Source organism: Macrobrachium rosenbergii, chromosome 55, assembly GCF_040412425.1.
Source record: "Macrobrachium rosenbergii isolate ZJJX-2024 chromosome 55, ASM4041242v1, whole genome shotgun sequence".
Classification (NCBI taxonomy): Eukaryota; Metazoa; Arthropoda; class Malacostraca; order Decapoda; family Palaemonidae; genus Macrobrachium; species Macrobrachium rosenbergii.
Genome location: NC_089795.1, coordinates 16439346 through 16454038, shown reverse-complemented (window position 1 = coordinate 16454038; position 14693 = coordinate 16439346). Strand labels below are relative to the sequence as shown.

At 40.9% G+C, this 14693-nt stretch overlaps 1 protein-coding gene across 2 annotated transcripts in view; it reads right to left on the bottom strand.

Moving 5' to 3' along the window:
• The window catches only part of LOC136835318 (trichohyalin-like), a 316755-nt gene extending 303622 nt beyond the window's left edge, over positions 1-13133 (bottom strand). Inside the window, exons 1-2 of one of the 2 annotated variants that reach the window (XM_067098657.1) lie at positions 13008-13133; positions 12490-12594 (exon numbers count right to left, since the gene is read on the bottom strand). In XM_067098657.1, coding sequence (XP_066954758.1) covers positions 12490-12594; positions 13008-13112 — 210 coding nt within the window. In that variant the 5' untranslated portion in view covers positions 13113-13133. The remainder of the gene's footprint in view (positions 1-12489; positions 12595-13007) is intronic. The other variant, XM_067098658.1, reaches the window with a different exon arrangement.
• Between the last annotated feature and the right edge of the window lie 1560 nt (positions 13134-14693).

The following is a 14693-nucleotide window of genomic DNA, read 5'->3' as shown; positions in this document are numbered from 1 at the left end:
CAAAACATACAGAGCTACAATATGGATACAGTCTTGATGCCTGTGAATGAAGAAACATGTGATACACAATGTGTGACATTTGTATAAATACGCATAAAGTAAAAATGATTAAAATGCGTAACCTGGCACGTTTTAGGCGTGACTAATTGAGCTTGAAGAAAATGGGAAGTCACCAAAGAAAACAAGCTCAGCGGAGACTTAATTAATGGCGCCGCCGAAACACTATCCTGGCGCCGATGCGGTGACTTTACAATATAAATATATACAGGTAGTGCTCGAGTTACGATAATTCGACTTATGATAATTCGCTTTTACGATGGGGTTAGCAATTAATATCAATACAACATTTTGAAAATACGTATTTTTAAATTTCGTGGGCGACTGGGGCAGGCAACAACGTACAATCAGGCAGCGTACTGTGTACGATACGTTGGCCAGAGACGCTGGAATAGGTACATTAATTCAATGAGCTGACCTCACTTGCTCTTGTTGTGTCGAAAATTAAAGTAGGTCAGTGTTTGTTTGCAATTTTTGTGCGTTTGTAAATATAAGTAGTTCACGAGTGATGATTATTCGTCTTACGATTATTCGAGTTTACGATGGAGTTAACAATTAATACCGGTATGACAATATTTAGAAAATATTTTTAAATTTCGAGCGGGCACAGGCAACAGAGTACACTACAGTTGCCGTAGAATCAGACAGCAAGAGTGACCAACTTACAATAGACCAATTTCTTTTTCTCCATCTCTTTATTCCATCTTCTACTTAAAAAAGTAAGAGAATGATAAAAGTATTGTTAGTAACCTTATACTCTTGCGAAAATGCGTACAGCCATAAACTGAACGAGAAACTGTTGCTTTGCTAATAACCGAATCGGATAACAACTGTTTTGCTTGTATTTCACCCATCGTATGGTTTAACAATTATCGTAGTTATGTTAAAAATGACGTTAAGTACTGATGTTTTTACACTACCCTTATCCGCTTTGGAGAAAAGATCGGCAATGAAATATACTGCTACAGTAAATTTAAGCTGCAAGTTGTAGTTGAAGCTGAGAAAAGAATGTTTAAGCTGCTAATGACTATAAATTATCGTACATTGGCAACATGGATAACACTCGACAGCAAATAAAATTGGAAAGTATTTCATCAAAACTACTGGGCATGAAAGAACACATATTACTGCTGTTTTCACGCCAATAAAAGATAAATACGAAAAGCTCGTAGTATGATGATGAAATCAAGAGAAAATAGCGAATGGAATCTTGACTTTTTTTTTTTTTTTTTTACACAAAACAAACGGCCAGTCGCCAACGTCATCTATTAACGAAAAAAAAAAAAAGCTAAATTAATTTCACAACGAGACATATTTAAGTTGTATTTCGACAAAAACACTTCGTATAACAAAAAATATACATGTCCCTTATAAATAAAGTATCTAGAGATTCATTTACGCTAACTAGAAGCAAGAAATGCCCTCTGAACCGAGTTAAATGCGGCGAAATAGACCGCGTAATTGAATCCCAAACCAAAACATTTGATCGCTATGATCGGAGTTTATAATGCAAAAGCAATATAAGAATATTTACGATTAGATACAGTGTAGTAGAGCATAACTTTTTAAAAGATCCATGGAAAAGGTGCACATTCGTTATTTTGATGTTGAATAATACGGTGTTATGTGAAAATAGAATACAGTAGAATGTAGGCTAGGCTACCGTATATGATATACGAAAGTGCAGGCTAGGCCTTGTTTGTTATTCAATTTCTCATTATACTGACTTAGCATGTCAATCTGCATTGAACCTGCAGAATTAGCTGACACTAGTAATTACTATACCATATATGTATAAAGTATACTGTGTAGTGTAGGCTAGGCTACCATATATGTATAGATGGTACTTGTTACCCTAGTGTAGGCTAGGCCATATTCGAGTTACGATTTTTTTCAACAAACGATGGGTTTTTTGGAACCTAACCCCATCGTAAGTATATATATTATATATCATAATTAGCAAGAACTCGCTAGCAAATTGCTTCCCCCTTTTTCTCTTTTTTTGTTGTTTTCATTCACTGTCGGCTGATCGATATTTCGCACAGTCAGAATACAAGAGATTAAAAACCAATTTTAGGCCACTCGTTTTAAGCAGATCTTTCTTCGAGGCAAAAGTAATTTCTGTCTGGTCGTTTTCTTACAGGCAAAACCCTCCTGCGGGCATCAGCTGAACATGACTCAACTACCTATGTGATTGGACGTGCCCCCTGCCCCATAGGAGGGGATAAAAGCGACAAACCACAAGGCCTCGCTCTCACACGTGCGCTGGATAGGATGGAGTAAGGACCAAGCCACATGCCCCTGGCCCACAGTGCCCTTAGCTAACCACGTGGCCCTTTTCAAAGTATACTTTCTCCTCGTGCCCTTCGACCGCGGGCCACGTGTTCGCTCCACCTTTGGCCTGCCTGATATCCACATGCCATTGCCCGGCCCTTCGTGAAATTCCCACGCATTGCCCTTTTACATGAAGCCCCCGCATCCTAACACGTGGAGGAACTCGCCCTCGGAAATCGCAAGTCATCTACGGACCTCTTTCTGCGCTGGAACCAAATCTGCCTTACGGTAAAGTGCTCTGGAAGACCTCCATTCAGTCACGCTTTTCCTCGTAACATTTACTTAACTTGAGTGCCAGTAATTACCGAATCTCTTGTTGAATGTCCGTGCGCCTCTAACGTCGGCAGTACTAAGTCCTTATTAATTCATCGAATCCCCTTGGCACCCTCAGTGCAGCTTCCAATTCATTATTCTTTTGTCTGTTTTCATTACTGGCGTATAATGCGCATATCTCTCATTTCAGAGGGACCCTATATCGTGGAAGCTTCTTGGATTGTGTCTGGAATTCCCCAGTTTCATCCATCCAGTAGGAATCCCCTTCATGATCAATAATCTACTTGCATTCCTCTTTCCCGTACAAATGTCATTTATGTTAATACACGCCTTCAAGTTTGCCCACGTGTTTATGTAATATTTCCCTCTAGTAGAAGAGCCTTACGCTCATATGAAATTCCCCTTTGTTTTCCTCCTTTTTTTTATGTTTTCCTGGACCCCTGAAGTCAGAATCACAAGGCTAAATTACCTTAAACTGTTGCTACCTGTCTCTCAGAGATTATTTCAAACTAAATCACCAGGAAAAAAAAAAAAAAAAGTATATATATATATATATATATATATATATATATATATATATATATATATATATATATATATATATAATATATATATATATATATATATATATATATATATATATATATATATATATATATATATTATATTATACAATATATACACATACATATATATAATGTATGTATGTAGATATGTACATATATATATATATGTATGGATATGTTGTATATTACTTTAGTTTATTTTAACTTATAATCAACTCTATTTTCTGTTATTGTAGTGATGTCTTCATTACGTCATGCCTACAGCCATTGGGCCACTGAATTTTAAGTCAGTGTCTGTCTCAGCTATATAGACAATACATCTCTCTTCAAGCACTCATCTTTTCCTAACTCCTTTGTAAGGGATACATAACAAATTGAAGTCCTGCATTCATCCTTACAGAGAATAACTGAAATACTTAAGTAGAAGATATTTCAATTGGCGACAAGGAATACAATACGGTAAATGTAAATTTATTAAACATGGCTACACAGTGTCCAGCATTCAATCCTAGCTGAGAAACTGTAGTGGAGTTTCTTGAATGATTCACAGTTCAATCTGCTGATTTGTTGCAGCAAGCTGGAGGCGACAGTACTAAGAAGGTTAGTATTTTGGTAAAATCTCTTCCTGTAAATGTTACTGATGTACAACGGAGACTTAAACCAGTGAAACTGTCAGATGCCACATACGCAAATATCAAAGAAAAGCTAATTGCTCAGTATGAGGTTAAAAAGTGTGCGATAGGTGCAACGGTACAATTCCTGAATAGGAAACAACTTCCTGATGAATCTATTGGAAACTATGCCTGTGCATTAAATGACTTGTGTTCAAAATGCAATTATAAGGATTGTTGTCGGGATAGGTCTCTGCGAGATGCATTTGTGAGTGGCTTAAGGTCTGCAAGTATTCTGAGTGGTTTGTTACAAGACTGTGAAAACAAGTCATTTAACATGTGTGTTGAGAAGTGAAACTGCTGGCAACACTTTCTGCTGATGCTCAGGATAAAAAGCCAGACAGCAGTCATCAGACAAGCTATAAAGTTACTGAACATAGGCCTAAGGGAATTAAAAAGGTTCCTACTTCATATGTTTCCATAAGGTGTGGTCAGCACGCAAACGTTTTGCTAATGATTGTTTTGCCATGAAATTGAAATGTGGTAAATGCCAGAAAACTGGACACCTTGCTAGGTGTTGCAAATCCATTGCAAAGTAATCGCATGCGGTCTCTGAAGCAACTCCGAGGGATGCGGCAACGACCCAGGGAGATGTGGCAACGCAGCATAAGGGGATTGCCTGCTGTGACCAGATGGATGTTAGTGAGGCAGAAGATAGCTGTGAATGCTCTCAACAAAGGGTAAATTCTTTTTTAGAATAAACTCCACTGTGCCCATGCCTGATTCACCATATGTGTTGAGCTGCTTTGTTAAATCAGAAAGTCGATTTTGAATTTGATAGTGGAAGTCATGTTTCTACAACATGTCATAGTGATGCAGCCAGAGCAGGCATTATTATTTCTCCAACAAAACACCAGGTTCGTGGATACAGTGGAAATGCTATAAAGTTATGTGGAGAAACTAAAGTAAATGTGACATAGTCAGAAAATGTTCAAACACAAATTCTTAATTGTACATTCCAGTAATGTTAATCTGTTAGGTAGGGACTTATGCCATAAATGGATATTAAACTTACGTTACCTGATGTTATGCAACATTCTACTGTAAGGTAAATAATGTAAATGTAAGTAAATATGATGATGTCAGGAATAGAATTTTGTCTGAATTTAAAACATATTTAGGTGATGAATTTCGGTCTGACATCAAACATACTCTCTCTTTAAATGTCATGTCTGATGCAAGGCCAATTTTTGCAAGAGCTTGACCTGTTCCATGTGTTTACAAAGTAAGGTAAAAGAAGAGCTTGACAGGTTAACTGCTAGTGGTAAAATATCTAAGATATATTCCAGTGATTGGGCTTCACCCACACAGTTAATGTTATGAAGGATGAGAATAACATTCGAATATGTGGTGATTTTTCGGCTACAGTGAATAAATCCCTCGATCCAGTGCAGACTCCATTACCCTCTATTGACGAGGTCATTGCACAAATTGGCTCTGCAACAGTTTTCTCTAAAACTGATTTGGCACATGCATTTTTACAGTTGCTGTTAGATGAAGAATCTAAGAAATATACAGTAACACTTGTGAAGGGTTGTATCAATACAATTACCTCCCATTTGGCTTAGGGGCTAGTCCGGGTATATTCCAGTCATTCATGTTACAATTATTGAATGACATTCATGAAGTGATTATTTATCAGGATGATCTACTTATTTTGTCTCCTAATGTTGATGAGCATACTGTTACCTTGAGTAGAGTATTAAATACTCTTCAGGATGCTGGTATCAAAGTTAATAACAATAAATGTTCCTTTTTTTACCGATGAGGTGCATTATTTTGGGCATATTTTCAATAGTAAGGGGGTGCATACTGACCCTGGAAAAGTGCATTCCATTGTTGATGCCCCTGCACCCAAAGACTTGAAGCAATTGCCAGCATTCTTGGGACTTTGTAACTATTATAAACGGTTTATTCCTAAATTCACTGAAGAGTTTGCCCCACTGTATAAATTATTGCGTAAAAATGACATTTTTATGATAAAATGAAGTTTCACTATACTTACCAAAACACTGTAAAAGCCTTAATCTCTTAAATTTCAACACATCCGAGATATATTTTCTCAAACTTTGTTTGGAACGCTGATATCATTGGCGGGAGACCCAACCCCACCGGATGCCGGTGGGGGGGAAGTAGGAGGAGACTAGCCCAGTAAACAGCACCAGTTTCAATCTCGGCATACATTATAAGTGATAGACTGATAACGCCTCCCCCTGCAGGGAGGAGGAGGCTTTTAAGTTAGTGGTTTGGTAAGTATAATGAAACTTCATTTTATCATAAAAATGTCATTTTCATTATAATGCCTTACCAAAACACTGTAAAAGATGATTCCACATTTAAGGTGGAAGGGCAGGGGATCAGGAATCAGTTATCAAAATGATACACAACATGAAAAAGGGACAAACTCTAAACATGGGCATCATATGGATCCCTACCAATAAAAAGGCAGGTGTCTCCTTACCTGGTAGATGGGCTTTTGCAGGGAGGTACTGCTGCTGGTTGAAGCTCCACTACCTGCAGAGGCATTGGGCGTAAGCACTGTAAGCTACTCTGCTCCATTGTTCTCATAGTAATCAGGGAAGTACACCGCTGACTAAGACAAGGGTGACTTTCCTTTGCTCTTGCCCTGAGCAATTGGAAAGCAACCAGACTGAAAACAGGCCTTACCGTCTAACCTAAAACTAGTTAAAAACAAAACATCCACCTTCTCTATACCCTCTATAGATAAAACTAGATTGGAGGGTACTCCAGGTGAACACCCCCAGCTTCCCTTCAACTCAGCAACCATAAAATCACAAGGAGAAGGTAAGATAAGAACCTACCCCCCCTTAGTGTGTTCCCCCTAAAACCAAGCCAGCTACAGATACGGGACCTAACGCAAACAGGTCCTGGTACGCAACTTCGACCTCCCTAAGGTAGTGAGACTCAAACACTGATTTCGATCTCCAGAAGGTGCTCTGTGTGATCTGCCAAAGTGACTTATTATGACGGAAAGCCACTGACGTTGCTATTGAATGCACTTCATGAATGTGAGACTTGACTAGGCGTGCGTCCTCTTCATTGATGTGTCTGTGAGCCTCTAGAATGAGTTCCATGACGAAGAAAGCAAGGGCATTTTTGGATAAAGTCTGGTTGGGTCTTTCACTGAACACCAGAGGTTAGAGGAATCTCCTATGATGTTGGCATTTCTGGCTAAGTAAGCCTTGATAGCTCTAACAGGGCACAAAAAAGCCTCTAATTCTTGAGGGCCAGCCACTACGGAGAGGTTTTGAACAGTAAAGGATTGAGGCCAAGGATTGGAAGGAGACTCATTCTTGGCCAAAAAATTCAAGGTGAAAGAACAAACAACATTACCCTGTGAAAAACCCACTTTCTTGTCAATGGCATGTATTTCACTAACTCTCTTTGCCATTGCTAAGGTAACCAGAAAAAGGACTTTCTTAATGAGGTCTCTAAGAGAAAGTTCTAAAGGTTCATTACCTTGGAGACATCAACCATCTCAAAACTACATCCAGATTCCAGGCAAGGGAAGGTTTTGGAGTCTTAGCTGTGTCTAAAGACTTGAGGAGATCTGACAAATCTCGGTTATTCGACAGGTCTAACCCTCTATGGGAGAAGACGGAGGATAGCATGGCTCTGTAACCTTTGATGGCTGATGGCATCAACTTTCTTGAATCTCTTCAAGTAAATGAAAAAATCGGCAAGTTGAGTTATAGATGTCGAAGAGATGCTATTTTTTTCTACACCAATTCCTGAAGACTGTCCACTTGGATTGGTATAATTTGCTAGAGGAGTCCCTTCTGCACCTCGCAATAGCCTCTGCAGCCTTGCTTGAAAAACCTCTCGCTCTGATGAGCTTCCTGACAGTCTGAAGCCTGTTAGAGCGAGAGTGGACAATCCCTGGTGGAACTTCATTAGGTGGGGTTGTCTGAGAAGAGACTTCCTTTGGGGTAGAAGCCTTGGGAAGTCTATCAGGAGATCTAGCAGGTCCAGGAACCACTCCTTCCTAAGGCCAGAACGGGGCAATAAGGATTAGTTCGACGTTCTGATGGAATTTCATTTCATCACTTGCCTGATGAGCCCGAAAGGAGGAAAGGCATAAGCAAACAGGTTCGTCCAGTCTAGGAGCATGGCGTCCACCAAGTGAGTCAAAGGGTCTGGAATTGGCGAGCACAACACTGGGAGACGATGGTTCTTGGAGGTAGCGAAGAGGTCTATCATGGGAGTGCCCCACAATTTCCACAGATCTAGGCACACTTGTGGGTGCAGGGTCCACTCCGTGAGAAGAATCTGGTTCCGACGGCTGAGTTGGTCCGCAAGAACGTTGTTTTTCCTTGCACAAACCGTGGGAACAGAGCCACCCTGTTGCTGTCCCCACAGAAGAAGGTCCCTCGCAGTTTCGAACAGGGAGAAGGAATGGATACCTCCGTTTCCGAATAAAAGCTAGAGCTGTAGAGTTGTTGGCGTGAACAGCAACTGCTTGGCCTGAGACGTGGGCCGAAAAATCCTGGAGAGCAAGGTGAATGGTCAATAGTTCCTTGGCGTTGATGTGGAGCTTCTTCTGTTCGGTCGACCAAACCCCTGACGTCCTGAAGTTGCCTAGATGTGCTCCCCACCCAACATTGGATGCGTCTGAGAACATCTGCAGAGATGGTTGTCTTGGGAGGAGATCTAGACCCTCCGAAAGTCTTTCCGGCGATTTCCACCAAAGAAGATGTCTCTTGACGTAGGGGGGAATGTTGAAGATCGTGGAGTCCAGTCGAGTTCTTCTGTCCCAAGAACTCTTCAGGAAAAACTGCAAGGGTCTCATGTGTAGACGACCTAACTTGACGAATTGCTCCACTGAAGACAGAGTTCCCAGGAGAGCCATCCACTGACGGGCGGGGCAACTGTCCAGGAGGAGAAATTTCTCCACTGTAAGAAGGCAGGAGGAAACCCTTTTGGGGGACAGAAAAGACCGAAAAGCTAGACTGTCCAGAGTCATCCCCAAATAAAGAATCCTCCTCCATTCAATTAAGCTCGACTTTTCCGTGTTTATCAGAATCCCTAAGGCTCGAACTAACCTTAGGGTTCTGTGAAGGTCCTCCATGCAGCGGTCCCTTGATGATGAATGGAGTAGCCAGTTGTCGAGGTACAAGGAGATCCGAACTCCCTCCAGGTGGAGCCAATGACCTATCGGGGCGAGAACCCTGGTGAATACCTGTGGGGCTGTCGATAGCCGAAGCAGAGAGCCCGAACTGGAAAACTTTGTCCTTGAAAACGAACCGAAGATACCTCCTGGAGTCTTGATGTACTGGAATGTATAAGTAGGCATCTTCCATGTCGAGGGTCACCATCCAATCCCCTCGAGTTAGAGCCTGAAGAACAGAGCGGTTCGTTTCCATGGAAAACTTGGTTTTCACTAAGTACAGATTGAGAGCGCTTACGTCGAGAACTGGCCTCCAACCCCGATGCCTTGGGGACTACAAACAGGGGGTTGTAGAATCCTGGGGTTGACAAGTTCTGTACTTCTTCGATGACTGTTTTCCTTAAGAGAGACTGGACTTCTGTCTCTAGGGCCGAAAACTTGACTGAGCCTCTTGAGTATGCTGTCAAGGAAATGGGAGAAGTGGAGAGAGGAGGAGGTTGGTCGAACGGAAGGCGGTAGCCTAGTTGGAGCACTTGAATCACCCACTGATCTGCACCTCTGTCTCTCCATTCCTCCCAAAAGAGACTGAGTCTGGCCCCCACCGGCGCATGGACGATAGGGTTCCTACTTACTGGCAGAACAACCTTGGGGTTTAGAGAACTTGTGACCTCTGGAGTTGGAGCAGGGCCTTGAGTAAGGTTTGGGTCTAGCATTACAAAACGGATGTCTGGTAAGAGGAGACACCATCTTGGTCGAAGGAGCGGGAGCAGGCCTGGGTTTGGCGGAAGACATAGATAGGATGTGACGTCGTCTTCTTATCCATGGCTGAAAGAACGTCTTTCACTATCGATTCTGGGAAAAGGCCTTCCTTGTCAAAAGCTGCGAACATCAAGGCGGCCTCTTGCGAAGAAGTCACAGCCTTAGATAAGAGTGGCCATGGCAAAGAGGGAGGAAAGTTCGCCTGCCACATCATGGATAGTGATGTCGGTGTAGGTAAGGAATCCCGTGATTCTCTCCAAGACGTCTTCTGCAATATTAGCCTGCTCAACTTGTTTAAACATAGCTCCCATCGACCAATCGAGAAAACTGACAATCTCTAGGAGCTTGTAGAAGTTTCTGGAAAGGTGTTCTACATCCAGGGCAGAAAAGAAAGTCTTGGCAGCTTCAAAGGAAATGCATCTTGAAGGGTCCACAAGGGAGCGAAAGTCCCCTTGTGCTGAGATTGCAGAGCCTAGTGAAGGAGAAGTTCCTGTGCTGTAATAATTTTTCCTCCTTTTCGAAGCTTTGAAGGAGGGTACACAAAAGACGCTTTACCAGAGGATCTCTTAGCTTCCAACCAAACCTCTACCTCCTTCAAGGCTTTCTTGGAGGCAGTGGAGAGTACCAATTTGGGAAGGGAAGTGTTAGAACACTGCTTTCCCAGTAGCAACGTGGAATTCGGGGAAGAGGGGGCTGTTGGCTGAAAATGTTGAGGGTACGACTGCAGCAGAAAGTTGAGCAGAGAAGCGTAATGAGAAGAAGGCTTTGAGTCAACGGGACCTTCCTCTTCACCAGAAAGTATCGGTTCCGTGCCAAGATCGTCCAGGAGTTGAGGAAGAATAACTTCTTGGTCCCCAGGAATGCAAAGCACTTTGCGGACTACCTTTTCTTGCTTCTCTTCCAGCAGACTAGATTCCTGGGAAGGTGAGGATGGAGCCAAAGGAGCAGACACTTCCTGTGTAGGAGGAGGAGGAAAAAGCACGGGAACTTGAGGCAGATCCTTCTGGAGAGGGCTAGGCATCTTGAATGACTTAGGTGACTTGGGAGGGAGCGTCTGAAATACATCTTCTTGATCAGAATCCCATGCTGAGTAACCAGGTGTAGGCTAGCTGTCCTTTTCTTACGAAGTTTAGGGTCTCTAGGGCAGGAATTATCAGAAGATTGCCTCTTTAAGGGTCGAGAGGCATGATCCCACTTGCGATGACAAGGAGGGGGAGGATGTGAAGAGCTGGAAGATGAACTGCTGCTACTCTCATCTGAAGAACTTACCCTTAGGGAGTGACGTTTCGAAGACGAACGTCTTGATGAAGATTCTGGGGACACAATCCTGTGACGTCGACGATGTCGAGAAGAGCGACGAGTCGATGGAGAAACACTACGCGAACTAGCGCGTCTACGACTCTTCGAAACCTTGCGACATTCACTTTTGCGACTCTTTGAAGCTTTTAGACGCTTCGACAAGGAGTCAAGCTTACGTCTTTCGACATTAGGACTAAGGCTTTTCGGTGTCTTAGAGGATGAGCCTGCTTGTGGGCAAGAATTTCTGACCTTTTCGCCAGCGCCGGACTGTTTTCTAGCCTCAGAAGGCGAGCGGGACAGCTGCCTTTGCTCAAAAGTCAGAAAAACAAGCAGACTCGCCTGAAACATGATCACGAACAACAACACTGTTATCACCAACACTAACACCCGGACTATGGCGCGAACGCATTAAACTTAAGACAGAATCCATGAAAACGTTCATTTGCGCTTCCATTTGAGTTCTGAAGAGATCAAATTCTGATTTATCAGCCTCGAGGCTGGGCTTGGCTTTAGGGAAAACATACTGGGAAGCTGGTGAAGAAGAGGGGGGAATAGGAGGAGGGGAAAGAGCAGCGGTAGATGAGGGAGGAGGGGAGGAGGATGGAACAGCCAGTAAAGGGGACGTGCAGTTTCACTGTTCCACCTTCGGACAGCCAGAAGTTGATGAGGTTTTCGAATGACCAATGCTTGTGCCTAGACACTCTGATCTTCCTCTTAAGCGTCCAGTGCTCTCTTCTCTTTGGTCTCGCACTTCTGAGCACCGCGAAAAAGTTAGCCTAGCTTCCTTACACTTAAAAGCCTTCCTATCCCTATCTTTACCTGATGGGAATTGTACATGTGCCAAAACTCCTGACCCCATTCAATACACTCACTGCATGTGTTCTCCTGGGAACACTCCTGACCCCTACATGCCGTACACAGAGTGACGGTCGTACTTAAGCTTAACAAGTTTAGAAGAGCACAAATTCCCTGCGCAAACTCTAGATCCAGAGAAGCTGGAATCCGACACAGCTACCTATTTCACGGAGCTAACCTAGCTAGGTTAACAAACAAGACACTGAGTACTTCACCAAAAAGAGACGCCAGAAAGAAGCACATCGAGAGCTGAAGTAAATCCAAACAGTTTGAATTGAACGGACACGCGAGATGCGTTCACAACACGCCCGATATTGAAACTGGAGCTGTTTACTGGGCTAATCTCCTTCCACTTCCCCCCCAGGCATCAGGTGGGGTTGGGTCTCCCGCCAATTATATCAGCGTTCCAAACAAAGTTTGAAAATATATACCTCGGACGTGTCGAAATTTAAGAGATTAAAGCTTTTACAGTGTTTTTGTAAGGCATTATAATGAAAACGCAAGATTTGTATGGAATCAAGAACAACAGAGGTGCTTTGATACTTACAGTTGTATAATTCAGGCCCAGGGTAGAATACAGGTTAGGATACCTTGTTGGAAACAGACAGTTTAGGATACGGGGTTGCTGCTGTACTGATGCTCCAGTGGCTGCCTTGGTTGATGAAGGGAAGAAGAGTTGTAAATAGCTCAATGTGTTAACAAACAAAATTCATTATGAAATTAATTTGTGTGTGTGTGTGTGTGTGTGTAAAGCTCTTAAAACGTGAATAAATATGACTTACTATGTCATGTTCAAAAAAATTATTGATTTTCTTTTTGGGTCAATAAATTGAGAACAAACTCTTCCTACTTCCATTTCAATATTACCCCATTCCTGACAGCAGATATGCTAATCGACAATCGAAGGCAAACTTTGAGGAAAAAAAAAAAAAAAAATAGTACAGAGAATGGCCCTAAACACAAACAAAGCCTATTCCCACTTACAAGATGAAAGAAAATTAGAATCAAGGTTAAGTCTGATACTTTTACATGGCAAAATTAATTGTAATGTGTGATCAAGGTTACCTTGTCAGAGCTTTTAAATACAGAACTGTCAGCTTTTTTCCATGAAGGGTGGACAATTTGCGTCCACCAAAGGAACATCCACATTAACATCATCACCATCATCATTGTGGAAGCTGGTTTTGGGAGCAGTCTGAAACAGAATCAAATAAAAGTCAGTCTTCAAGAAAATCCAGTCATAAAAGTACGTAGATCATGATATCTTCACTTCCACTAACTACCTGTGACAAATGTTAGTCATGGAAAAATTGACTTGGTGTTTATTTCGCAGCCAACAAATATAAGGTAAGTCCTAAATTCCAAAAATATGACATTGGAGTTATTCAAAAGAAAACAATGAGAATTTTTTTTTTTCACAAACATTTTTCTAGATGAAAAATTAACACTTTTCTGTTAAATAAACACAAAGACTCACTTTACCAATGATTCCATTATTCAATATGAGATCACCATTACAGGAACCTCCTAATTATCTAGATCCTTATTATCCAACACTCGACTTCAACTGACACAACTGGACCCCCAAGGGACCAAGGATATACAATACATGCGTGTGTGCTTGTGTATGTATATGTATGTATATAAATGTGTTTGTGTATATATATGTACAGTAATACCCGAAACTTGCGCGATTCGAGTAGCACAAATTCACACGTGAATTTTTCACTGGAACCTAACTAATTATCATAAATTAGTTTTTCACAGACATGGAAACATTTGTGAACACTGAAAAACCCTGCAAAAGTGTTTATGTTCAATTTTTTTATGTAACTGATAAGTTTTCAAGCTTTTATGTGTAAATTAAGTAACATTAAATATTAAAAGCAATAATTTCTCTCTCTCTCTTTAACCAAGATGAGAGAATTTTTATGGTACAGTACATATATACAGTTATGTTCATTTGTCTTATATGATAAATAACTTGTACCTAATAATAAGTACTAATTTTCAAATATTATAAGATTAAATAATAATAATAATAATAATAATATAACTGTAATTACAAAATTCATATTATTTTAAACAAATCCTTCGCCTCATCTTTTGTAAGAAGCTGAAGAAAAAAGCTGTCAGACGTCATTTACCATGACAAGGAGGGGGAGTGTTGCTAATTAGGGGTAAAAAATTTCTTACTAATTGTGTGTGTGTGTGTGTGTCCGTGATAATTCATAAAAAAATTTCACTCTTAAGTAAAGACAACTGTTATATATATCACTCTCTCTCGTTCGTATTTAGCACAACCTACACATTACAGTTTCTCTGTCTTTCTTTAACTGTAGATAATTTTAAATTTATCTAATTTTACCTGTACACCTACAAACTGTAAATGCACCATTCTAAAACATAGAGGCATAGAGCATTTCAGAACAACGAGAAACAGAATACAGAAGTTTTTAAAAAACAAGGTTGAGAAGACTTCTAAAAATAGATCGGTGGAGTGGGGAGAGAAATAGTATACTATAAAGTACATTAACCATTTATTTCTTTTTATGGTAATGTATTAAGCTAACTTTTAAATGAAATTACAGTAACTTTGATTTCATTTAATAGTTAGTTTAATACTGCATTTCCATCTTTTGATGTCTAACATAATAACTTTCTCTGTCTCCATTTATTAATAAATAATTCAACTTCATATTTCAAATAAGGACAATCTCACACTCACTCTCTCTCGTGTTATTCTCTCAG